Source organism: Taudactylus pleione, unplaced genomic scaffold (genome assembly GCF_031769625.1).
Source record: "Taudactylus pleione unplaced genomic scaffold, aTauple2 ptg000009l, whole genome shotgun sequence".
NCBI classification, from domain to species: Eukaryota; Metazoa; Chordata; class Amphibia; order Anura; family Myobatrachidae; genus Taudactylus; species Taudactylus pleione.
In genome coordinates, this window is record NW_028284412.1 from 1,078,246 (window position 1) to 1,105,603 (window position 27,358).

Consider the following 27,358-nt stretch of genomic DNA (forward strand, 5'->3'; position numbering starts at 1 on the left):
GTGAACGAGAAGGATTTGCTCCATATAACGCCATTCTGAAATTACGTTACATAAAGTGAACATTTATGTGGGAGTTTAATGCTTTTTGCTTTGCTTAACAGCTAAACAAAAACACGTGAACCACTGTAGAGGGAAATTGCTTGATGGTTGTGTATAGATCCCCTTCAGTAGATATACCGGACGTGACGTGGAGTGAGGGCGGAAGTGTGGTTCCTTGCCCTGACAGTGTGGTTATTTTGTCTCCACTGTAGTATGGGGCCACCAACAGTAGAAATTTATACCCATGCTGGCTTGCTTTGCTCGCCACGCTTCGGACACTGTGGCTCGCTATGCGAGCTGCAGGTTACTATTCCCACTCTATGTTCCCATGGATAGTAATTGATGTTGTCAGGGTACATCTACTGAAGGGGATCTATCCACAGGGTCAGACTGGCCCATAGGTGTTCAGGGGAAATCCCCAGTGGGCCTCACCAGTAACTTGGTGGAAAAAGATCATGGTTGGTTTGTATCTATGGAAACTTCACTAAGATTAGCCCACTTGCCAGTCACAGTTGTCCTGACATACCACTGTCCCCTCCTTTATAAAGGGGCCCTGTTTTTGCATGTCCTCTCTAATAGTTAACCAATTCCCTCTGAGCCCGCTGGCCACACCCCCTCTGATGGCCGCCCACACCCTTTAAGCTTGGTCCCCTACCACCGCATTCCCTGGTATGCCCTTCTTGCCCCAGACCTACACTGTCTATCCACAATCATGGCTTGCTCTCTGCAGTGCAATACTATGCGATATGGGAATTAACAGAGAAGATAATTGCGATCATTTCCACATTATTAAAGTAAATATTTAATCTGGCTTTTAACAATGTTATCTCATTACAAAATACATTTAAATTTAAACTGTAATGATCGCATAGTGCATCTGCAATTTCTTTTCTTGTGTATATTACTTTAAAATCTCAGCATGATAGCACCTTTCATTACTATTAGGGTGTGCAGTCTAGAGCCCCTCCCCCATATTCTATATTATGTGTGTAACACTGTATACTAGATTGGCACCTCTCCCCCAACTCCCTATATATGTTTTTAAGCAGGGACCTAGCATTTGACTGCACCAGGTAACAGGCATAATCCAAAGTAAGTCCTATTTATATTTATATAGTGTCAGTAAATTTGGAGTGAACGTTTGGGCGTCTGGCCCCTGAGGTGTTCTGGCTGGGCCTCTTCAGCGCATCACCACTTAATACACATAGTCACTTTTTATATCACTTTTTATATTTGTTTACTATTCATGTATTTTTTCACATATATTTTTTTACTTTATTATTAGTTCCAACACTTATTAGCTACCTTCACACACCTGATACTTTATAACACTTCACTGTCACTCTTTTCTTCGTGTGATGCCCTGGGGCTGGGCTGTATTTTGGGGTGCCCTGCGCCCCAGATGTGAACCCCAGAGTGTTAGGGACCTGCTCGACGAGGTGACCTGGACGCAGGTGGGCAGGCCTGTATCATTGGCCACTGATATGCTAACTACTTCTGAAATTATGTCTAATTACAAAATACATTTAACTTTAAACTAATGATCGCATAGTGCATCTGCCATTTTTCTTTCTTGTGTATTTTAACAATGTTCTCAGGGGCCAATGCAACAATATTGTTTGCATTTTTGACTCAATAATTTACATATGTCATCAGCGCTATTTGCAGCAATAACACATGTCTTAACGGAACAATATACCATTGAAATCATGCCGGGACATTACTTTTGATAGGAAGCTGCCCCGACGATGATGTTATTCCATTGACAGCTCCTATACCACTTGCTGAATACAGCAGCAAATTAGCAGTTTGTACTGCGCACAGTTCAGCAATTAGGCCACACTTAAGCACAGTCCATCTGACAGAGAGGGATCCGAACATCCCTTTCTAGAAATGCTGTAGTGAAAAGACTACAACAGCTAACACCATCTGAAGGTGGTATTAGCTATCGGGGCCAAGATCTAACAAGCTACGATATTTGGAGCTTGGTAAATTGGCAGATATCACCGTCCCCATTGACAATAATTAGGTATGTGGTCTGCAGTTTTAGTTTGCATAAATAGGTATGATATTTGACTCATGTAGAAAATGTTCCCCAGTTTGGATTAAAGGACATCACGCACCGAATAACTTTGCACACAAAATACTCCAATGCCTCCATCAGCAATAGATGTCACTAATCATCATGCCACTTATTGATAAATGCACTAAATATATCCCATATTCCTAGTAATACAGTCCTAGCTAAATGTGAAGATACCAGAATGCATATTATAATATTAGGGCCCAGTTGTAATGTGATATTTTTGCCTAAATTCGCATTGCGAATTTAGGAAATATCACAGGAATGTATCAAAAATCACTTGCAGGGACAGAGCTTACAATAACGCTCTGTCCCTGCGATCCCCTCCATGACTTCTCAGTATATTTTATTTTTCGCAAAAAAATAGTCAGAAGGTGTCCGTCAGCCCACCAAACAACCCCCAGGAGTTAGGGAACCTGCTGAAAGCACAGGGCTTTGTGAGCTGCTTACAATATGGGATTTGAACTTATTGGAGTAGTTTTTCATTAAAACTACTCCAGTTGCCCTTCAATACATTTATGTGTACTAAAATAATGTGAAAAGGGTGTGAAAACACCTTTTTTCAAAAAAAATTTAGTAAAAATAATATTGATAAATAGAACACCGAAGCAGCGATCCAGAGGCTATTTTTGTTATTATTAATTATAAAACTACAAAACTCTATTAGATCTGATGGAAAAATCATAAAATATCTAACTAAATAACTTTAATGTTCTTGAAGATTGACACAGGTGAAGCAATTTATGCTATGTTGGCTTCAAGTGGCATGGTGACAAAGTGGCTAGCCTCACAGCGCTGGAGCCTAGATGCCAAATTCCTTTTCCAACCAGGACATTATGGGCTCTATTTACTACAATCCGTATTTGTAATGCAGATTGTAGTGTGATATTACCGACTGAATTCGCATTGCGAATTCAGGCAATATCATAGGGATTTACTACAAATCCCTTGCAGGGACAGAGGGCCTGATTCAGAGCTGAACACTCTGACCAGAGCGCTCGCTCTGAATCAGTGCCGTCCTATTTAAATGTGGAGCGGCCTTTTGGACGCTCGCATAGCTGTGGGTTACCACCCACAGCTTATGCGAGTGTCCATGATGATGGTCACGATGGTCAAAGACCATCGCGACCATCGGGCTTGCGTCGAGACCCTGCGGTAGGGTCTCGCTGCCGCAAGCCCAGGAGTGATTTTGGCACTATCAGAGCCAAAGTCACTCCCACTGACATCATTACTGATGTCAGTGGGGCCGGACTCAGACAGTAGGCGTTCCCATGGGAACGCCTCCGTCTGGCCACCACGCCCCCGGCAGTCACCATCGACAGCACGCCCCCTTTGGTGCGAGACCCTGAGAGACGTATTTCTCGTCGCTCGTCGGGTCTCGCGCATGCGCACGACGGAGCTCCCTCCGTCGTGCGCATGCGCATTCTCACAACATCGACCCGCTTGCGAGCAAACTTTGCTCGCGAGCGGGTCTGAATGACCCCCAGAGCTTGTGATAAGGCTCTGTCCCTGCGAATCCCCTCCACACACCTATCACTGTCATTTGCCAAAAATACCGTGCCAATTCCTGACGCATGCGCCAACCGACCATCGCTAAACCCTGCCCCAGGGATAAGCTCCGCCCCCCACGATCGTGGACCCTCCCTCCCTTAATTACACTTACCAACGGTGCTCCGGTGATGTCCTCCGTGGCTCTGGTCAGCTGACATCCCATACTGCACTTGGACTCAGTCAGGTGACGACCGGGCACCAGTGCAGGCTGGGAGACCAGCTGACCAGAGGGAGGACATCACGGGAGCCCCGATCAACGGTCCCTAGACTCAGGTAAGTTATTTTTTTTTTACTATTTTTTTTTTTAACAGAGATCAGTGTGTGGTCTGTTTAGACCACACAGCTGATCATTGGGGCCGGCTCCGGGTTCTGCTCTGCCCGTTAGAGCAGAGCAGGAGTCCGGTAACCAGGGGAGACCCTAGATAACGCCACCTCCAGGTGGCGTTATTATCACAAGGCTTTCCCCAGTATTTTTTCACAATTTATTTTATACCTGAGTCAGCAACATAAAAAGGGGACTCTGGGCAGTAGGCCCAAGTCCCTCCTGTGCCCCACAGTAGCCAGCCCATTGAGAGTGGTTCTGGGCAATAGGCCCGGACCACTGGTATAGCAAGTTGGTAGCCCCTGTGTAAGTGCATAGAGGTGTGAGCAGTTGTAATGACTCTCACCCTCCAAGAACCCCCGTGGAGAGCTGTCAGGTTCCCACCATAAGTATTTCCCAGTCACTAAGAAGAGGAGTTGGCAAGCTCTAGTTAGACAGGTAACAAACATTTAAAGGGACAGTACAGCATTTTACTCTTGCGTAATTACCGTTTTTAATTGTTGTTCCGTGCAGGGCAAAAGTTTAGTTTATTGTTATACATGCCACACTACACACACTGTAGGTTCAGGGCAATGTTGTCATAGTATGCGTAGGAACGTGACACAGATTTAGGCCCTGCACGGTCGTGGTGTGTATCTCCTTACTGGAACCTGTAGGCGAGTGAGCGGACGAAGAGCAAGAGTGAACACGGTGAGCAATATCTGTACATACTGTCTCACACTAGTCTGTTTGTTTCTTTCTGTATACCTTCCTTCAGGGCATACAGTGGGCCTTGCATCCCGGTGCAAGGTCGGGTCTTCCTCTGGTGTGCGAGTACCTATAGGTGAAAACTCGGAATCTGAGGCCAAAAGTGCCAGTGATGATCTTCACATAAAACCTGAATCTATCCCTCGGTCCGGTAGGGCGTGTCGGTCGACGCAAGGAAGGACGGTTGTCACATCATCTCCTTCCTCCGAGGTCATCATGTCCGTGTTCTGTTTGGGATTTCCAGGACCGTCTGTTCAACATACGGCCTCAAGGTGAGAGGGTGCGATGCAAGGCAAGAAACAGAAGTACACCTGCATGGCAGCAGGCACTGCACCGCACACCTCTTACATTTGGCGTAGTCTGACAGGATCACGGACAGCGGACATGATGTGAAACACCGCAAAGAGGATCCCCCTATGGACAGCTGCGGATCGGAACCATCCCTAGAAGTGCGAGGACAAGAGTGACTGGATCACAGTGTTGGGAGTAGACATCGTGAATATAATGCAGCGGTCAATACAGCGCGGCAAGGAAGAGCGCCGGGAGATGGGGCGCAAGAAAGCCGCTGTGACCTGCTGCAAGACGTGTCAGCGGCTGAGACGTTATGCCAGCGAATGTCCCTGGCGTGAGGTTATGGCGACAGAGGACGAAGAAATGTCCCCGTTGGAGATCACACAGATGGTCCAACAAATGGTTCAAAGATGTGGTCAGAAGAACCCGGTGAAGAGGGGACCCTGGTGTATGCTCTGTGGAACCTATGGGCATGAGCATAATAGCTGTCCATGTAATGAAGAGTGGGTGGGAGAGCAGAAGAAGTAAGAGATATCTTCTGTGTCACGACAGGTGGAGCAACGCCAAGAACTCTGGCACAACATGGCCGAAGAGACAGTGTGTGAGCTCTGTAAGGAGAAGGAACATGAGCTTCAAGATTGTCCGTGGGATGAAGACCGGATGATCTTGGATGGCCGAGTCCAGAAATGGCTAGAAGAAGCCAGGAAAGTGGATCGGAAGAGCCTGCTGGAAGTACGTTCGCAGGTGCCCATTGTTCCTGAGCAGGAGCCAAAGAGTAGAGATCCCTTTGGAGGAGATGGCTATGGAATGCCCATTGATGAATGTGGCAACAGCACCCCCGTGCTGGAAGTGTTGGCGGCAGGGACACTTGGCCCATGAGTGTCCCTGGGAAGGTGCAGTGGCACTGTTATGCCCCGAAGAGGCCCCAGTGGAGAAGAATCCTTGACGCAGAGGACAGATGTGGATGACTGGGAGGAGAAGATGCCGTGCTATAAGGAAGAGCATGAAGACCCAGTGGCAAAGAAGTCCAAGATCTCCCCATGCAGGAAGAGCCCGCGACCTGGGTATAAGGTGGAACAGGAGAAACCTGGTTACCTGGAGATGCCAGAGGAAGAGATGGAGTATGCTGGAAGGAAATTGTCACCTGGTGCAGGAGTCTGTGGAGAAGAGTCCAGACTCACGGAAGACATCGTCCATAAATGAAAATAATCCAGCCCATCTAGGGGCATGATAGCACGGTCGCATCATCGTGGCCCGGCCCCTCTTCACAATGCAGAGATTAATGGCATTATGGAACAGGGGACAAGGCCACAATTACGCGATTCAGTGCACGCGCTGCGAGTGTCATTCCATATAATTCAATATTTTGGCAGCCCGGGATCGAAGGTCGCAAGTATGATTGTATAGGTGTGTACGTGCGTATTGGCACTGTGGTCAGGACTTCCGAATGGATTGATTGAAACATTGCATGAAAAGTGTGACTGTACAGGTGTATACCCAGCTTTAGTCTGCTAGTGCCAGTGATCCCTTAGACCTCTTTGACCTCTTAGGACAACTAAGAGGTATAGAAGTCTAAGGGATTACTGGAACTAGCAGTATGTCTCAGCAATAATCACAGTAGATTTAATACTGCACATGATTACACACAAAATAAATACCACAAGACAACGTCACCCCGGAACCACATGTTTTTTATACATCACTTTCTTTACATATCCTCTTTCATTTTCTTCCTCTTTTTTTTCTTTTGCCATGAAGTTTGATTATACTACGTTACCTTGTTTTACGTTATTATTTTTTATTTATGTTTGAATCATTATTCTTGGTGCTGGACAATAACAAAGAGCTTTTGTAACCCATTTTATCGACAAACATTCTTTTTCTGCCGTAACATACTTCTGTTCCCTATGAAGTAGCTTACAGATCAGGTAAAAACTGGGTTTTCTGCAACATCTCTGACTTTTGACATCCCTGCACTGGATGCGTGTAGCTGAAGGAAAAAAAATCAACTAAGGTCTGGGGCTTGTAGAGAACAAAACCTGAAATGAAGTCTCATTCAGGGGCGGATTGGGCCACTAGGAAAGCGGGAAGGTTCCCACTAGGCTGGTCCCAGGGTCCCCTCTGCCAGGCTGGCTGACACTGCCTGTCAGCCCGGGCCAATTTATATGTCAACCAGGGCTGGCTGCAGTGCATCCAGGATTTGCCTTACTCTGTGGAAAGCTCCTGGCTCCTGTGTCCCCTCCCTCAGCCTCAGCCGCCTATCCACCCCGTCTTTGTGGGATGGGTCGGCTGCTGGAGGGGAGCTGAACCATGCAGAGCGGGAGTAGAAGCCGGCTTTCAGTGTACACGGAGATAGGGACGGCGTCTGGGACATAGGAGCTGTGGAGAGTACTTCTTCCATTCTGCCCGCTTCTTCCTACCACTACTCCCATCCTACCCCTGCTTTCCACTACTTCTCTTATCCTGCTCTCTGCTATTCACTACTATTCCCATCCTGACCCCTGCTTCCCACTACTACTACCATCCTGCCCATTGCTTCCCACTATTAATCCTATTCTGATCCCTGCTTCCCACTATTACTGCCACCATCCTGTCCCCTGCACCCCACTATTACTACTACCATCCTGTCCCCTGCATCCCACTACTACTACTACTATCCTGTCTCCTGCTTCATCCTACCACTACTCCCATCCTGCCTCAGCAGCAGCGGAGTGTATGGAGCTTGTTCTCCAAGCTCTGCCTCTGGTGGGGGGCGAGAGGCTAACCAACCCTGCCCCCAGACTCACAGTACAGTACCCACCCTAACCACCACCCCATGTCAAGAACATAACTGTGACCCCTCTTGGGAGTCAATGTTTTTTTGTTTTTTTTGCTATGGGGTCCAATGTGTTTTATTTTTTTCTGTAAGGGCCAATCTGTATTTATTTCTTTCCTGTGGGGGCCAATGTATTTTATTTTTTTTCTTGTGGAAGCCAATGTGTTTGTTTTTATTTTTTCCTGTGGGGGCTAATGTTTTTTTTTTTTTCCCGTTGGGGATCAATGTATTTTTATTTTTTTCCTGTGGGAGCCTATGTGTTTTTTGTTTTGTTTTTTGCTGTGGGGTTCAATGTGTTTTATTTTCTCCTGAGGGGGATAATTTGCTTATTTTATTTCCTGACGGGGCACCATGTGTTTGTTTTTATTTCCTGTGGGGGCCAATGCGCTTTATTTTATTTATTTTATATGTTGAGGCCAATGTGTTTGCTTTTTTCCCTGTGCTTTTTTTCCTGTGGGAACCAATATGTTTTATTTTCTCCTGTGGAGGCTAATTTGCTTATTATTTCCTGTTGGGGATAAATGTGTTTTTATTTTTTTTCCTGTGGGGGCCTATGTGTTAATTTTATTTATTTTTCCTGTGGGGGCCAAATGTTTTTTTTTTTTCTTGTGCAATGTTTTTCATCTGTGCATGCGTCTGAGTTGTACCGCGCCTGCTCCCCTATGGTGTTCATACAGATTCACATGCACGCACAAAGAAGTGTATTAGAAATGTATTGGGCGTTCCTAAGCAGTTACAGGGGGTAGGCTAATCAGACACAGATGTAACATGGTATGGGAGTGTTCCTGAAAGTGGGTGCATGCACAGACGCTGAATTGCTCACACTGAAGGCCATACTCAGACGGATGATATGCACCTAGCATAGGGCTGGTGAAAGTTCCAATGGTACGACAGATGGTCATGATCATGATCAAAGCATGACTGCAGCGTCTGTGACACTGAAAGTGGGCGTCTCAGTCCTTGCATATTTGGATGTACACCAGGAAAGGGCATTGAAGCGGCATTAGCCTAAATTCGCAAACTACTGCAAAAGACACAAGGAAGGCTGCAACTCCAACTAAGAATCAGGACCTATAAAGAAGGCTGCTTCCATAGCTGGTTTTCCATTCCAATCTACCCCTAGTTTCAGCTACAGTACCTCAGACATAACTATTTCATCTGTATAGCTTTTTAACATGTCTGTGTCACGGCCAGGATGACGGGTTTGCGGGAAGCACGGACCTTACCTCTCAGAGCGCTCTGGCAGGGCCCTTCCTACTGGAGTCCTGGCTTCTGGAGATGATCTTGGCTCTGGAGATCGGGCAGAGTGGCTGGCAGAACAGCAGGCAGTGTATTCCTGTGCAGCGCTAGCGATCACTGGGTGCCGCCATCTTGGATTCGGGTCACATGTCTATTTCGACCAATCAGCTTGCAACTTGGGCTGGAGGACTAGCAACCAATCCTGTACTACTTGTGAGTACTAAAGGGCTGTCAAGAGGCTCTTTAGTTGCCGGTGCAATGTGTTACACAGCCTAGCTGTGTGTTAGTTCCTGTGCTCCCTTGTTTGTATTGCTGCAGTTGTTCGTGGTCCAGCCTGCTATCTCTCTGCCCTGTTCCAGCTCGTTCCACCTCTGACTCCGTCCGGATTGCATTCTCCCACTGCCTGTCCGATAGAGCCTGAAAGTTCTGTGTCCTCGTACGCCTCCAGTCCCGGCTTCAGTCTCTGACGTACCTCGTCTCCCTCAATTGCCTCCGTCTGTACTTTCTGCACCTTCCTCCATTCATGAGTCACACCCCATTAAGACCGGCATCTTTTCAATACCAGCAAACGGTCCCACATTCCGCTCCTGTTTCAGCTCCGGATCCAAGCTCCAATCAAGTCCTGACAGTTTGCACTGGCCAAATGGATACGGCTAGTGGACAGGGTTCTAGTGCGGACCTTTTACAGGGTATCGCAAGCTGGCTAGAAAGCCTAGAAGTCTCCCAGCGGCAGTTAGCCCAATTCCTACAAAACATGTCTCTACGACAAGACGTTTTGCAGGCTTCCCTCATGACGGTGAGCATGCCTGCAGCAGCTAATCCGCAAGCTCCTCCAATTGTTGCCGTCCCAGCTTCCCCATCGCATTTACACCTACCAACACCTAGCAAGTTTGATGGGAATACGAAGATGTGCCGCGGATTCCTCAATCAGTGTGACGTCCATTTTTCTCTCTAACATTCGAACTTCACAACCGCGAAATCTAAGGTTGCCTACATTATCTCCCTTCTGTCCGGTCCCACCCTAGACTGGGTGTCCCCACTCTGGGAGAGGTCTGACCCTTTGCTGGATAACTATACTGACTTTTTGGCGTCCTTTCGGAGGATTTTCGATGAGCCGGGAAGAACTTCATCTGCCTCCACAGAAATTATGCATCTCCATCAAGGAAGTCGGCCGGTCAGCCAATATATAATTCAATTTCAGACCTTGGCCTCGGAACTAAAGTGGAATGAGTAGGCCCTAGTCTCTGCATTTTGGAATGGTCTCTCTGATTGACTGAAAGATGATCTCGCCACTCGGAACGTTCCAACAAAGCTAGATGAGATGATTTCCCTCTGCAATAAGATTGACCTACGTTATCGTGAGAGGCAGGAGGAAAAGAACAGAGGTGACCGGTTCCGATTCCGAGCCTCTAACCCCCCAGTTACTCCCATACCTGAAGTCTCAGCTGACGAACCTATGCAAATTAATCGAGCCAGACTTTCTATGGAGGAACGGCAAAGACACCGCCGCGAGTATCTATGTATGTATTGTGGAGAGACGGGTCATTTGGTTGCCACCTGTTCCCGGCATCACCGTTCCTAACTGGCCCCGGAGACACCAGGTTAGGAGTTATGTCGCTGTCTCCAAGTATGAACGAATCTACCTTATCTATTCTATTGGAAGTTAAACAACGATCTCAAATCATTTCTTCTCTCCTTGATTCAGGAGCGTCAGAGAACTTCATGACCGCAGACCTGGTTCAAGAGCTCCATTCCTGTCAGATCCCTCGCCAGGACTATCACCTTATCAGCAGTAGAAGGCGGTCAAATCATCAACGGCACAGTATCTCTACAAACTCAGCCCGTCCGTGTCCGCGTGGTGGCTCTTCATACCGAACTCATTTCCTTTTTAGTTATTCCCAAAGCTTCCCACTGAGTTATTCTGGGATATCCATAGTTATGTAAGCACAACCCCCGAATGGATTGGAGCTCCATGCAAGTTCTGTCCTGGGGGAATTCCTGTTATGTTTCTTGTCTGCCGTGTATTAAACCCATTAAAAAGGTTCAAAAATCTGAAAATTCACAGATTCCCATCTGTTATAAACCTCTCTCTGATGTTTTTTTTGTAAAATCAAGGCTGATGCATTACCTCCACATCGAGACTGGGATTGTCCCATTGACCTGGTTCCTGGCAGGACTCCTCCTCATGGTCAGATATACCAACTGTCGTTACCTGAGATCCAAGCGATGTCTGAATATGTACAAGAAAATCTCCAAAAGGGGTTCATCCGTCCATCCTCTTCCCCCGCAGGCGCCGGCTTCTTTTTTATGTCAAAAAAGGATGGGTGCCTCCGACCCTGTATCGATTATCAGGGCCTGAACGACATCACGGTGAAGAATTGGTATCCGTTGCCCCTCATCACTGAATTATTTGACCGTGTCAAAGGTGCTACAGTATTTACCAAATTGGATCTACGAGGGGCATACAACCTCATTAGAATCCGTTCAGGCGACGAATGGAAAACCACCTTCAATACCAGAGATGGACATTTTGAGTACCTGGTAATGCCAATCGGGCTCTGCAATGCACCTGCGGTTTTTCTGAACTTCGTGAATTAAATTTTCAGAGATTTGCTGTACGTTTCAGTGGTAGTATACTTGGACGATATCCTGATCTTTTCTTCTTCCCTCTCTCAACATCGTTCACATGTGAAGGAGGTCCTACTTCACTTTAGAGAAAATCATTTATATTGCAAGCTGGAAAAATGCGTATCTGAAGTACCCTCCATTCCATTTCTAGGGTATATCATCTCTGGATCAGGATTACAGATGGATTCCAAGAAAGTGCAAGCCATTTTGGATTGGTCTCGTCCCAACTCTTTAAAAGCTGTCCAGAGATTCTTGGGGTTCGCAAATGATTACAGGAGGTTTATAAAAGGCTTTTCCACCCTAGTAGCGCCTATTTCGGCACTAACTCGTAAAGGTGCTAATCCCTCACAGTGGCTCCCTGAAGCGGAAACGGCCTTCCAGATGCTGAAACAGGCATTCATTTCTGCACCTATCCTAAGGCAGCCCGACGTCAATCGTCCTTTTTTCATAGAAGTAGATGCATCGTCCAAAACTGTGGGAGTGGTTCTATCGCAAAAATTCGAGGATAACAGAATCCATCCTTGTGGTTACTTCTCTAAAATATTCTCACCTGCAGAGAGAAATGACCCAATCGGGGAACAAGAATTCTTGGCAGTCAAGGTAGCCTTTACTGAGTGGCGATACCTCCTCGAAGGAGCCCAATTTCCCATTACTGTCTACACTGACCATCGGAACTTACTGTTCTTAAAGAGCATTCAGTGTCTCAGCTCTCGTTTAGCCAGATGGGCAATTTTCTTCTCCAGATTTAATTTCACCCTAACTTTTCGTCCAGGTTCCATAAATCAGAAGGCAGATGCTCTCTTCTGTTCTTTTTCCTCTGGAACCTCCTCTGAAGCGTTAAAAGAGACCACCGTACTGGAATCCAAGGTATTTGCCTTGGGCACATACATCTCGTTTTGCTGGGCATACCGGCATTCGCAAGACTCTAGAATTTCTATGACGATTCTACTGGTGGCCCGCAATGAAGTCCGAAATTGCTGAGTTCATTTCCTCCTGTACCCTATGCGCCCAGCATAAAACACCCAGACAACCACCAGCGGGAGCTCTAATACCTCTCTCCACTCCGACTCGACCCTGGTCTCATTTGTCGATGGACTTTGTCACTGTTTTACCCATCTCCAAGGGCTTTTCCACTATCTGGGTGGTAATTGACCGCTTCTCAAAAATGGTACACTACATTCCCTTGGAAAAACTACCCACAGCTTCTGAGTTGGCCCAACTTTTCGTTCTTCATATCTTCCGCCTACACGGGCTCCCTGCAGAGCTCGTTTCGGATCGTAGAGTCCAGTTTGTAGCCAAATTTTGGAGATCCTTATGTTCCATGCTACAGGTCAAATTAAAATTTTCTACGGCATACCATCCCCAAACCAATGGATCTACTGAGAGAGTGAACCAGGACTTAGAGACATTTCTAAGGATTTATATGACCTCATCTCAAGACAACTGGTCCGACTCCCTTCCATGGGCGGAATTCGCACACAATAGCTCCTACCACACTTCCACTGGACAGACTCCATACTTCATCGTCTACGGCCTTCACCCCAGAGTACCCGAGTTTAAAGACTTACCTATCTTCGATGTTCCGGCCGCGTCTACAACCTTACAAAATTTCTCTAGGATCTGGACTCAAGTGCATTCCTCCCTTCTAAAAATATCCCACCGATACAAACTTGGGGCTGACAGAAGAAGAAGAGCCGTTCCAAGTCTCAAGGTGAGCGATCAGGTGTGGTTGTCTACTCGCAATTTACGACTCAGAGTTCCTTCCATGAAGTTCGCCCCTCGCTTCATTGGTCCTTTCCCTATCACCGATATCATCAATCCTGTGGCCTACAAGCTAAAACTTCCTCTGTACCTTAAAATTCCTAATTCGTTCCATAATTCCCTGCTAAAGCCTTTAATTCTCACATCGATTTCTCAAAAACTTACCCTCGCCACCTAAGATTCAGACAGAGAGAGGAGTGGAATTCGAGGTCAAACAAATTTTGGACTCCAGGTTCCGTTATGGTCAACTGCAATACCTTCTCGACTGGAAGGGCTACGGCCCTGAGGAACGATCTTGGGTGAAAGCAGATGATGTCCAGGATCCTCGTCTGATCCGTGATTTCCATTCCAAAAATCCGAAGAAACCCAAAAACTGTCCGGAGGCCATTCCTAAAGGAGGGGGTACTGTCATGACCAGGACCGCAGGTTCGCAGGCAGCGCGGACCTTACCTCTCAGAGTGCTCTGGCAGGGCCCTTCCTGCTGGAGTCCTGGCTTCTGGAGATGATCCTGGCTCTGGAGATCGGGCAGAGTGGCTGGCAGAACAGCAGGCAGTGCATTCCTGTGCAGCGCTAGCGATCACTGGGTGACGCCATCTTGGATTCGGGTCACATGTCTATTTCGACCAATCAGCTTGCAACTTGGGCTGGAGGGCTAGCAACCAATCCTGCACTACCTGTGAGTACTAAAGGGCTGTCAAGAGGCTCTTTAGTTGCCAGTGCAATGTGTTATACAGCCTAGCTGTGTGTTAGTTCCTGTGCTCCCTTGTTTGTATTGCTGCAGTTGTTCGTGGTCCAGCCTGCTATCTCTCTGCCCTGTTCCAGCTCGTTCCACCTCTGACTCTGTCCGGATTGCATTCTCCCACTGCCTGTCCGATAGAGGGTCCTGCCGTGCCTGAAGGTTCTGTGTCCTCGTACACCTCCAGTCCCGGCTTCAGTCTCTGACGTACCTCGTCTCCCTCAATTGCCTCTGTCTGTACTATCTGCACCTTCCTCCATTCATGAGTCACACCCCATTAAGACCGGCATCTTTTCAATACCAGCAAACGGTCCCAAATTCCGCTCCTGTTTCCGCTCCGGATCCAAGCTCCAATCAAGTCCTGACAGTCTGTTAATGGGGAAGCCCAGCAGCATTCTCTTACAGAGCTTCTATAATACCCAACTAGTCACAGAAAAGCACAATGGTGTATGTCTATCTATCTATGTATCTATGTATCTATCTATCTATCTATCTATCTATCTATCTATCTATCTATCTATGTATCTATCTTTAATAAAGCCTTGCAAACAGATCGAACATAGGGCTTGATTCAGACCCGCTCACTAGATGTGTTTGCACTCAGCCAAAGTATGCAAATCCTGCGATCGCACGGCAAGTCATTAGCGTCTTAGCGTGCGATCGCGGTGTGTACTTAGACGCCCACCAGCCTGTCAAAAGAGCAACTAAGACGCCCACTGTCCCACGTCATCTCCACCTTGTGTATGCAACAATCGTAACATCGAGTGCCATTGGAAGCGAACGCAGCACTGGTCGACAATACCCTACCGCAAGCACTGAGAGCGCTTTAGTGTGTAAAACAACCATGTGACATGTACTATGACCATGCGTCTCAATTATGCATGCCCCTGAAATGGCCTTAAGACACTCAGACACTCCTGCGTTCGCACCACCGCACCTCCGATTTCAACGACCATCCCTTGTCACCACCCACAAACAGCTTGTCCTGTCACTCATTCTAGCGAGCTGGCTAGGCGCAGCAAGCGAATGCTTCCCGATCGCATGGACTAGTTCGCGCACGCGCACTGCGATGCATGCGCACATTGCGAAACTTCAACAGCTACATGCGAACGCAGCCTTATATAGGGAAGATGGCTGTCGACAGACTCCAAATGCTTGCTAGCTGTCAATCATTTGTGCGTGTTCACTGGCTTGCGGGTGTCATCGCAATGCGATCGCAGTTTGATCACATGCATGCGCTAAGCTGCGTGAGCACAGGATACAAATTGCTTGGCTGCATTGATGTTTACAATTGCATGATCCAAGCTGAAGTAGGCCCTAAGTCTGAGATGTGAAGCACATTTTATTCTGTATAACAGTGCACAGTATGTCATTATTTATCCCATTATCCTATTTATTTTCTATGCATTGGGATGGCACATTGCGGTTTCCTCCATTCCTTATCAGCTGATATAGCACACATACAAATCTGCATCTACGGCTGATGGGTGTGGACAAAGGTATAGTGAGTGCGATTGTTCCCTTCTTGGTTGTACATGTGCATGTTGAGGAAGTGCTGACAGTTTACACTACCACATGCTGCTCACATTACTTCAGGCCTGTTCCCATCAAAGCGAGCAGATGCATGAATGTATTATATGCAGAAGATCTATTTTGAATGCCCTGCATGTTGCTTAGTTTGAAAACAGTAACACTGAAATGTTGGACTATAATACCTCCTATTTTACACAAATGATAACTAAACTGTTATCGGTGGTCACAGCTTTTATTATCACCTACTGTTCTTCACCACATCAAATTCTAAAAAAGATAGTCATATATTTTACTAGTTATTGTCCCATTACCTGCGTTTTCTCTTTCTTTCCTCATGTCTCTTTCTTTAATCCTTAATTTTTCTACTATTTTTTTCTCCCCCTCTTAATGCCTTTTCTTTATTCCCCCTCATATGTCTATTTATCTTATCTGTAAAGTTATTTTATTTATATAGATCAGTGGTTCTCAACTCCTGATCTACAGTACCACCGACAGGTCATGTTTTGTGGATGTCTTTAATCATGCACTGCTGAGTTAATCTATTTTGCTGGGTCAGTAATTATCCCACCTGCTTCCACAGACAATAATCCTCAAACATAGGGGGAGATGTTTGAAGCTCAGAAGCGGATACCGCTTCTCCCCGATGTATGATCGGGGTTTGAGCGGTGAATGACAGGGGCGCTACGCGCCCCTGTCATTATCAGCGCTGCTATATACAAGATAGCAGCGCCGATAGCCTAGGCCATGTATGAATGGTCAGATTGCCTGATCGTTCAGCCTGCTGTAGCTGTCGCTATTGACAGCTACAGCCTGGCGCTGCCCTATCTCCACAGCAGGGACAGCGATGTCCCTGCTGCGGCGGCTGCTGGCTCTAGGCTGCACGCGGGGATCTTGCGATACTTACGAGATACGGCGCATGCTCAGTGGAACCTGTTGGGGATACTTGAGGGCTGAGATTGAGAACTACTGATACGGTACAGCTTAATTCACCATCATGCTAAGGACCTGGAAGTGACGTGCAGTGAGGGTGGAAGTGTGATCCCATGCCCATAAAGTCCACCTAAAGAAGAAACTTGTCCCCTCACGGGCTCGCCACTCTTCACTCACCACAAGATTATATACCCCCTCTATGTCCTTGTGAATTGCAGGGAATGACGTTGAACAGTAGCTGATGACATCAGGGTCCTCTCGGTGAAGGGCATCTAGACACTACCCTACTGATACAGATTATACTGTTTTCTTTTCAGTTTTCACTATTGCACTTTTTGGGTTTAAACACATTTTCTCCTCTACAAAGGATCGGTCCCTGAACAATGCTGGGTACACACTGGCATATATATTGGCCGATCAACCGATTGGCAAATAGATTGTGTGTACACAATCAAGACCATCGCGACCATCGGGCTTGCGACGAGACCCTTGTGGTAGGGTCTCGTTGCCGCAAGCCCCAGAGAGATGGGGGTCCCATGGGACCGTACCTCTGCACCCTGCCGCTTGTGTCATCTGGGCGGCACGGGCCGCACCTCAGCGTCCTGTCTCTTGTGTCAGCCCGGCGCACACCAGCATCACCTGTACGCGCACTCCAGCATCCCTGCCGCTTGTGTCATCTAGGCGGGACAGGCCGCACCTCAGCGTCCTGTCGCTTGTGTCAACTTGGTGGCACAAGGCGCACATCAGTGTTCCTGGTACATGCAATCCAGTGTCCTGTCGCTTGTGTCAACTTGGCGGCACAAGGCGCACATCAGCGTTCCTGGTACATGCAATCCAGTGTCCTGCCACTTGTGTCAACTCGGTGGCACAAGTCGCAAACCAGCGTCTCCAGTACACACAATTGATATAAAGCTACCATAGAGCAAGAAAGTTTTGATAAAAATGTATTTAAATCAATGAGGTGTATTTGTAAAAAATGATTAATTTATTCTAAATAATAAAATCAACATTACCACATAGCAAACATATTATGCACAAATCAATTATAAATGTATTGATGGGGGAGGGGTTTGTTAACAGATGAGAGATTAAGGGGCCTATTCATCATACCTAAACTTTCCCTGGAGGTAATTAGGTTTAGAACTCGCATGGAGTTCTACCTAATTACCGGAGGAATTCATCATTCCTCCTCCCCATAACTATCTATTTCGAAAAGCTGTTATTTTTGCGATGACAACTTTTCGGGAAATAGATAGTTTTCCCTCTCTACACTAACTTACCGCAGCTGTAATCAGTGCTGCGCATGCGCTGTTATATCCATAAAAGCAGCGCATACGCAGCACTGCTTACAGCTGCGGTAATTCTGTGTGCCCCCCCCAACCCTCCCTCCCCCCTCTGCTCACCCCCCCCCCCCATCCCTGACTTACCTGCCCGCTGCAGCCGCCTCTGGCTCCGTCTGTTGTTCTGACACTGTGTTCTCCAGGCAGAACACAGTAAAGTTTAAAAAAAAAAGTTGTTTTTTTCCCCTAAATTTTACTGTGTTCTGCCAGGAGAACACAGTGTCAGAGCAGTCACCGGAGCCAGAGGAGTGACCAGGGAGCGACGGAGGGAGCGGAGGAGGACCTACCCACGCTGACACAGGTAAGTGTCACCTACTATACGCCACTTCACAGTGGCGAATAGTAATTCCATCAAATTCCGAAAATACATAATTTTCGGAATTTGATGAATAGCATAATTTCCATATCCCCATACTAATGTACTAATGTATGGGGAGTGTGGAAATTAACGCAGGGGGACTTAACCAGGAGATATCAGTGTTATCTCCTGTGTTAAGTGTCATCATGAATACTAAAATAACGGTAATTAAGGAAAATGTCCTTAAAAACGTTATTTTAGTGTTTACCCCTAAGTGCTTACTCCAACATTTAACAAACTTGTTTAAAAACACTGAAAAATCACGGTACAAGGATTTTTCTGTACACGAAAATGCTAGAAAGGCTTTAATTTAAAAATTTTTTAATAAATAATAATAATTAAAAATGTTATATATATATATATATATAATATATATATATATATATATAAAAACAAAAAAAACACTTGCTTCCTATATTTTTTAACCATTATTAAACAGTGCATAAAAAACCCCCCAGAAGCCTCTACTACTTAACTTATGTCCTATAACAGCCTTCTACATGGTCCTGCTATCTCATTTGCCGGTTTCTATGGGTCCAGGGTGGTTTCCCCATTTTTTCATGCTCTTCTCCCATTTTGCTTTTTGTACAAAATTTACTCAACCTCTCAGAGAGTAGAACAAATTGGCATTTCTAATATGATTGCGTGTTTCTCGGGAGCATGCATTAGTGCAAAGTGTGCGAGTTTCATGAAACAAACTCGCAGTTGCAAACTCGTACCTAATTGGATTGACCCAATAGAGTACCACTAACACTGATAATAGCTTCCAAAGCAGAAGTCAGTGCTTCTTCGCTATACCTAAACCGCTTTTAGACTTTGGCTAAATATTGGTCCCCAAAAGCCATCTGTTTCTAAAAAAGAAATAGGCCTATTACAATGTAAAACTTCTGGGAAAATACAACCCAGTAACATGAACAGATATTAACCAGTCATTGAACACAATTAAACACTGTGTTCAATTCTATATTAAACATTGTATTATTCAGTTATGTTTTTCCATTTGGTATAAATTAACCTAAATTGACCTTGAACTTTAGAAATAAACATCAATTATCTGTAAAAACCCAGTGCATTAACAATTTGTTCAGTTAGGGGTATATTTACTTAAGTGCGGGTTTATAGAAGTGGAGTTCTTGCCTATAGCAACCAGATTCTAGCTATTATTTTCCAGAAGGTGCTAGATAAATAAGTAAAATCTGATAGGTTGCTAAGGGCAACAACTCCACTTTTATAAACCCCCACTTTAGTAAATATACACCTTAGTTTTGCATTTCAGGGTATAAACTTCTAATCCTTTTAAAGCCTATACCCATATGCATGGAGGTATAAACACTGTATATTGTAATTTAATAGAATGTTTTGTACAAATTAGACAGTACACTACCTTAGTATTTTGAGTGAAAAGCAGCTTAGGTCCGTATTCAATTTCAGGTGAAAACTTAATTTTCGGCTATTTTCATTATCCTCGTATTCAATCACAAAGACTTTTCACTGGTGCGAAAAGTCAATGTAAAAAAACGGGGATAATTTTTCGCCAGCCTTAAGCTGGCGAAAAAAAGTGCAGAATTGGGGTTTAGGGGTGCAGGCTTAAAAATATTAACCTGCACCCCTGGGAATGACCCCTAAAAACAATGTGTGCAAAAGAAAGGAAAATAAAAAAAATCGGGACACCCCAAAAAATATTTAAAATGTTGGGGTTCAAAAAAATAAAAATGGAGCAGACACTTGTAAAATAGCTAAATACAATCCAGAGGGGTTCCCATATGCGGCAGGTGTTTTCTTCAATGCGGTTAGTAGTGGCAGGTGCATTTTTGAAGATTTTTTAAATATCATTTTAGGCACTTAAACATATGCTTGCAGCCATTGTCTTGTACCCCAAATTTGATGGGCATAGATACTTTTCCCCAAAAAAATTGCTAAATGTTCTTCTGCATCACCTTCTTCAAAGCCGCATTCATGCACCTGCCGCGGCTATTTAAAAACCCGACTTCACTTCAGCAGGCAAAAACCGGGGTAACGATAGTGATCAATTACTGTCTGGACAATTACTGTCTGGACATCTTTATGGGGGTCCAAGGATGATTTCATAAAAATTCACGTTTTTTTTTCACCTCTTCATGTTTCGCCGGGTCCCGTTTTCGCGTCCTTTCAAATTGAATACGGGGAATATTGGGCACGCGAGCCATACTTTTCCACCTGGAAAACAGGCGAAGGAGGTGAAAAGTCCAGCAGGCGAAAAGGCTAGACTTTTCGCCTCAAATTGAATACGGGCCTAAGACTCTTTCAAACAAGAAACAGAAAGCCAACTGCAACCCAGTCATGTGCCTTCAGGATCCAATCAGAATCCACCTAATAGGGATGGCCATCTAACATCAATAGTTTGCAATAATCAATGGTTAACTGTTGATGAGTGATGGTTTTGCCATTGATGGCAGAGAGCCAATGGTTCTTTGCAATCAATTGACGAGTAGGAGCCGATGCTTTTTCTTTTCTTGAAGGGACAGAGCTTAGCCCCACCCCCTGACAGCCACTAAGACCTGTCCCCATATTTGTTTTATCCTCCTTGCCCCAGCAGTGGTGGCCATTGAGGGGTGCAAACCATTGATGGTTCACCATATAAGTTTTTTTGTGCTATCGATGGCAATCACAGATGGACCCAATGAATGTAAACACCATCGATGGACACCCCACCAATGACCATCCCTAACACTTAACAAAAGAAGGATTCAAAGCATAAAATTAGAAACTTGTCATGATTGTCTGAGAAAATTAAAGCTTGTTTTAATACCTTAAACTTAAAAATGTTCATTCACTGGTAGTGTTCACTGGCTGATAAACCCTATATACAATAGCTACAGGAAGTGTTAACCCTTTTTACCAATTGTCATTTTTTATTTTCTTACATTTCGGAATACAAATTAATTTCTTTAATTTTTAACACTGAGTAACACAAAGTCATCTATAAGATGAAATAAACTCATATTCATAGTTTCTTTTTTTTTCAGAACGATTACAAATACAATAAAAACTAGACTGTCATTTATATATGCATTCATCCTCGTTTTAATATTTGGTGGCGAGCCATTATCTAGCAAAACTTACCAGGAACCCTCCACAGCAATGGCCGCCGCTCATGCGGTGTGACACCGTGTCTGCTGACTGTGCACATGCAGAACGGCCCCTGCTCACAATATATACAGAAGGGAAATGATCACTCTTGCGATCATATCTCTTTAAATGTCGCCGCATGTGATTTCATAGTACATTTGGGGAAAAGTGAATGTTTTATTTATTGCTGTGAACAGCATCGATAAGAAATTAAAATGATTGGGTCTGAAACCCCTGATAATTAGTGAATATGTCAATAAGCGTTTCCCAAACTCTGCCCTCCTGGCACCCTAAGGGGTATATTTAATAAAGGTCGATTTTTATCGATTTAAAAATCGATCCAACATCGATGTGATTCTAGCGCTAAATCATACATTTTCTAACAATTATAGATTTTTTTTAAGCATTAGTAAATGTGTTATTTAGTCTGAAAATGACATCGATGTTTATTGATTTTAATTTATTAAAATCGATTAAAAACTGTTGATCGATTTTATTTGCTCAAAATCGATTGAAAACCACTATTAGTAAATATTCCCCTAACTGTCCAGGATTTAAGGATTTACATGACAGGATTAGTGCCTGTGCAGTCTGTGCTGAAGCATGGATATACTGAAATCCTGGACTATGAAGGTGCCTGAAGGACCGGGTTTGGGAAACCCTGCCCCACCCCATTCTGTATTACTCCCTCCTCCCCTCACAGATTCGTGTCAGCCGGCCGCAGCAGTTTATATTCTCCCTCCCGCACGCCCATTGGACAAGCCTCGGACATGAGCCCTAATGGCCCAGTCACGGGGTGTCTCCGGGCCCCGGTCACTCCCAGAGTGTGACAGGCCCGGTCTCCCTGCGCACTGCGCCATGGGCTGAGCCACAGTCTGCCAGCCGCCCGGTGCACGCTGGGAGCTGAAGTTCCTGCTGGCTATGGCTAGGAGCCTGGCTGCGTTGACTGAACTACAACCCCCAGCAGCCTGTGCGGCTGGTTCGCGGCTCCGTGACCATGGCGCTCTGTGAGTGAGGGAGAGCACCCCGGACACCGGACACCGGAGACAATGGGCTCCAGGGTAAAGTAAGTGTCCGGGGACTGGTCACATGACGGTGCTTATTGCTGTTGTTGTCTGGGTGCAGCATGAGGGGCATTGTCAGTAGAACTTGCACATGTATGATGGTTTGTACCTGTAGGATGGTGTCTGTGTATGGGCATTACTGTCTTGTGTACATAGCCAGTGCTGACCATGGGGAAGGGACGTTGTATATTTTTACCTTGGGCATTGGTAGAGGGTCTGCTTACTGTACTTTACAGATACATCACAATCCCCTGTCACTGTAGGATTTGTAACTGACTCCAAAAGCAGCAAAGTCTCATCATGTAACATAATGGGATGTATAATGAGCTTTATTGATAATATTGCTACATATTAACAACATTCACAATACCAGTGCAGAGACCTAAAACATAAATATTTTTAGACTTGTTTGTGTTTTTCCTAGGGTTTTGGACCCTAAAGCCCCATATACACTGGACAATTATTTTAAATTATATGAACGACAATGACATCTTTGAGCAATATATAATTTAAATCGTCCAGCGTGTATGGACTATGCGATGAATGATGTGCGCTCCCACGGGTCGTTAACAATATACCCAGCTGTCTGTACAAGCAGTCTAATCGAATGCAGCATGGCCCCGTCCCACCGCCGTCATTTGCCGTTGCCTGCATCGCCAAGTGTGTATGCACTGACCGATGCCAGCAACCCCCCCTCCGGGTACTGACTCTGACGATATCGCTGTGTACACACATTGGTTAGTGTGTACCCAGCTTTACTGTGGATGATGTGAATTGTAAGCGATCGTGCCCAAATAATATTATAACTATATTGTTGGCTCTGAAGTCTGTGTCAGCAACCTGCTCACAGTGTAGTGTAGAAATGATGCTGTGCTTAGTGTTGCATGTCCCCTCTCTCTATGTTTGCAGAAAGTTTCTGCAATACAGCTTAATATTTTCTTTAAATGACAAAATTACTTGAATCCGCACTGTTCTGTAAGTGTCCTTCATACTGTTAATTTGCCTTTGAATGCACTGGTATTTTCCAGGACATGCTTGCCTGTGCTAAGTATGGGTCAGAGGAACTTCCCTCTAGCTGTGAACCTTGAAATGTCAAAAATATTAGTAAAATGCTGCTTGTGCTATACTTGCACGGTCATTTTGTTTATATGACCGGGATTATCGATCACTATTTGGAGCTTGCGCGATATGAGGCCTATGGTAACTTGATTACATTAGTGATAGCTTCACTCTTCATAATACATGACAATATAATGGACTGATATTATGACAAGCAGTGACGTGTTGGTGAGGTCAATGGCTGGGGAGGCACGCATGTATAAACAGTTTTTATATCAAAACTCTGGAGCATGACAGGGGAGGCTCTGCCTTCCCTGACTGCATGTCCCTGATGATGAGGCCTTAAGTGCACCTTTTAATATTAGAAATGGTTTTCATCTTGTATTACATTACTATGCAAGGCATTTGAAACTTGTTTGTTTAAGGATACATTCCTAGAAACGTGCTGAAGAGGAGCAGCAGATGAAAATTGTGCTGTACTACGCTAGGCCTGACCTGGTGTAAGACAAGTGACTGTTATGTAATCCTGCAGAGTTTATTCTTTCTTTCTCATTGATTCCCTGCATTTTTTTTTTACATACAGAAAATGAAAAGTTTCTGTGTACACTACATTATAGGCATGGCGATTCACTGACTGCCATTGATGCAAAAGCGTTCTTTTGCAAGTAATTTCGTCCTGTAATCCATTCTAAAATGTCCCTTTTATAATTGCGTTCCACATCAGATCTAAGAGACTAAAGCGGCCCATACACTGTGCGAAAAAGTAGCCGATCCGACTGGTGCGATTTGGCTGCTTTATTGCACTGTGTATGGGCCTGATGTCGGCCCAAGCTCGCTCCCGTGGGTTCGTACATCGCATCTCCTGATCGTACTGCAAAACCAGTCAATCAGGGGATGCGATGTGCGATCCCATACAGCGCTATGCAGTTGAGGCAGGGGGGAGCCGGCATATCGAGCGGCTGGCCACCCGATCACACTGGGTGTGGGGACCACCCAATATGTCGGATGTCTGATCCCCTGTCTCCTCGCACGGTGTATGGCCGGCATAACTTGTGGTAGAAAGGTATATTTCGTTTTCTATGACTGTATTGCACTGTACATTAGTGAGGATTCTGGAAATTGGTGCACAGGTAATTGCAAAACAGGTGCCGCTGTGGATTACAGGAATCTGATCATGTTATTCTCCTAGTACAGCCTGTCTGATTGGATGCTGTGGATTATTACACCTTTTGTAAATAGTTGTCAGTGCACTCATTTTTATAAAGTTCCTCGTAAGTTTGTGATATCCACTAATATGTAAGTAAGTTTATGTACACTTGTGTATTAGGAGAGATACTATCTCTTTTTTTTTTTTTTTGTCTCATTCCATTTTTCTGTAGTATAAGAAGCTATATTAATTCCCCAATTCTAATTTAGATTGCTCTCACCTTCTGTTTAACGGAATGCTCCTGTAGTACGTTCAGACTTATATGCCTAATTATTCAGATCTGTGGCATACATTGATGATGTTTAAGCGAAGAATAATAATGCCTTTTGGTGGACACCTCATGTAATTGTTTAGGAAACACTGGAATTAGAGGTGGCCAACCAAAATGGTTGGTGTAGTTAGCATTGTTGCAAGTAGAAAGATCATCCAGGGAAGATCCTGCCAGTGGTCCGAGCGATCTTATAACTGCACTACTGACTCATTTAAAGTTGGTACTACAGAAGCGTCCCGTATTCCTGAAAACAACCCAGCTGTATTTCCCTAGACCTTGCCGACTCTGTAATTTAGAATATTTCAAACCAATTTATTCTGTCATCCTAAAATGGTGGTTAATTAGTCCTCCCACTCCCTGAGCATCTCCTGGGGCTCCTCCTGGGTGTGAGGCCTACACTACCACCTTTTATATTGTTTAGGGTGCAGCCCTCCTCTTTTAGTAATATGGGAAACAAGGTTCTCTGTCACATTAGAAACCTCCCTTACATCACCTGCCTCAACCGGGCTATGTAAAACATGATGCACTGTGCTTAACTGGTGAGGTCATAGGTCCCAAGAAGAAGCACTATGAATATGGGATGATCAAATGTTGAGATGTCTTGCCTCAAACAATGGATTTATTTGTTACGTGTAAAAGGATACGTTTACTGGAAATGTATTTGGAAGTTTTGGTAGATAATATTTTCTTGGTCAACTAACAATAAAGGGTTTGTGAGAAAATAATCACTTCCAAAAAAATACACAGCTGCTTATTGAAAATCTATATTAAGATTTAAGGTGGGTATCCACTAGACGATAAAGTTGAACGATAATGATAAAATCGTTCGATAATCGTTCAAACATTGTTTGGAAATCGTGCAGTAATTGTTTCTAACGATGTACTATGCGCGCTCCCGCTGGTCGTTTGATCGTCTCCTCCATCGACTGAACATGCAGGTCAATTTCACTTGATTGCTTACAAATCGTTTACGCTGAACGATCAAACGATGAACCACTATCTGCCCACTATAGCTGAAAGCTCTTAATCACAGATTAAACCAACATAGTTTATTGTTAGATCGTTTGCAAATCTTTTGCAAATTGTTCAGAGTGGAAGATCATATTTCAAGGGAGACTTCAAGGGAAAATCGTTAAGAGGTTGGACAGGGATAAAATCGTCTAGTGGATGCCCCCCATTAGGATAATGAAATAATCTCACACATTATCACTTTTCTGTTTTTAGAATAGTAAAACAATATTTTGAATAAGGGATTCAGTTTACAAATAGTTGATAATTTAGTTTTCATGGAAAATCATAATATTTGAGATCCTTTAAAGCCTACAATACTTCCTATGCAGTCGCTGGGATAAGCTTCGATGGAGATGAAATGTAGGAATGCTCAATGGATTGTAAGCTTGTGAGCACGGATCTCTTTCCACTTTATCTGTATATTGCTGTTTCCTACTGTAAAGCACTAAGGAGTATGTTGGTGCTCTCATTTAAATTAATTCTACGTAAGCAATACATGCTGAAACAGGAATACTAAATCAAATCCAGAAACAGGCCATGGTGAGACACAGGGATTGTTGAGGTCCGTAACAATCCAGGGAACAGGGATACAGGAAGATGTGTAGCCTTAGGTTTGTAGCATCAGCAAACATCCAAAGGTTAAATACATAAGTGATCCAGGAAGGTAATGATCAGCAACAAGCTGAGGATCTCGTATAAAACCTGTAAGGCCAAAAGTGTTCTGAAATGTTGTTGACATCACTTACCAGCAGTGTTTACTGTGCAGGTAAAGCTCTGGGTTTATTTAAATATTCATCAATTTCCCTGTGCGGTAAAGCCGCGGGTAAAACGCGCTAACTCTTAGATTCCACGTAAATGGCAAGAATCTATGGGTTACCCTGAGAGTTGTGCCCCAGAGGCTGCGAGGAGAAATCTGCATTAAACGCACCCTCTGGGGTTTAACACTCTGGGCAACGACCCTTAATTGAATAGCTCAGGCTAATTGAATCTGCCCCATGACTTGGGAAACACGCATTTGCCTATTGCTAGTGGCCTTTGCCTGCTCTCTCTAGCAGTTATAGCCTAATACATAAATCTAATTGTTTTTTGTTTGTTAAAGCCTTCTCTTACCATTAACATATAATCATTTTTTTGTCTTCTTAGAACTAATGTAAAGATCTTCGCACATACTTTATTAATTTTCTGAATGTCCTATGCAACAGGGTAATATTTTGAGATGGAATTAGAAAAGTATTTATAATGAAAGTAAGCAAAAAGATAATACA

The 27,358-nt window shown here is 44.7% G+C and overlaps 1 protein-coding gene across 3 annotated transcripts in view; it reads left to right on the plus strand.

Annotated features, from left to right (window-relative positions):
- Positions 1–22,325: 22,325 nt before the first annotated feature.
- Positions 22,326–27,358, plus strand: part of DENND1A (DENN domain containing 1A) — a 742,523-nt gene continuing 737,490 nt past the window's right edge. For all 3 annotated transcript variants that reach the window (XM_088466860.1, XM_088466851.1, XM_088466868.1), the window contains exon 1: positions 22,326–22,547. In XM_088466860.1, the coding sequence (XP_088322986.1) occupies positions 22,531–22,547 (17 nt within the window). In that variant the 5' untranslated portion in view covers positions 22,326–22,530. The remainder of the gene's footprint in view (positions 22,548–27,358) is intronic.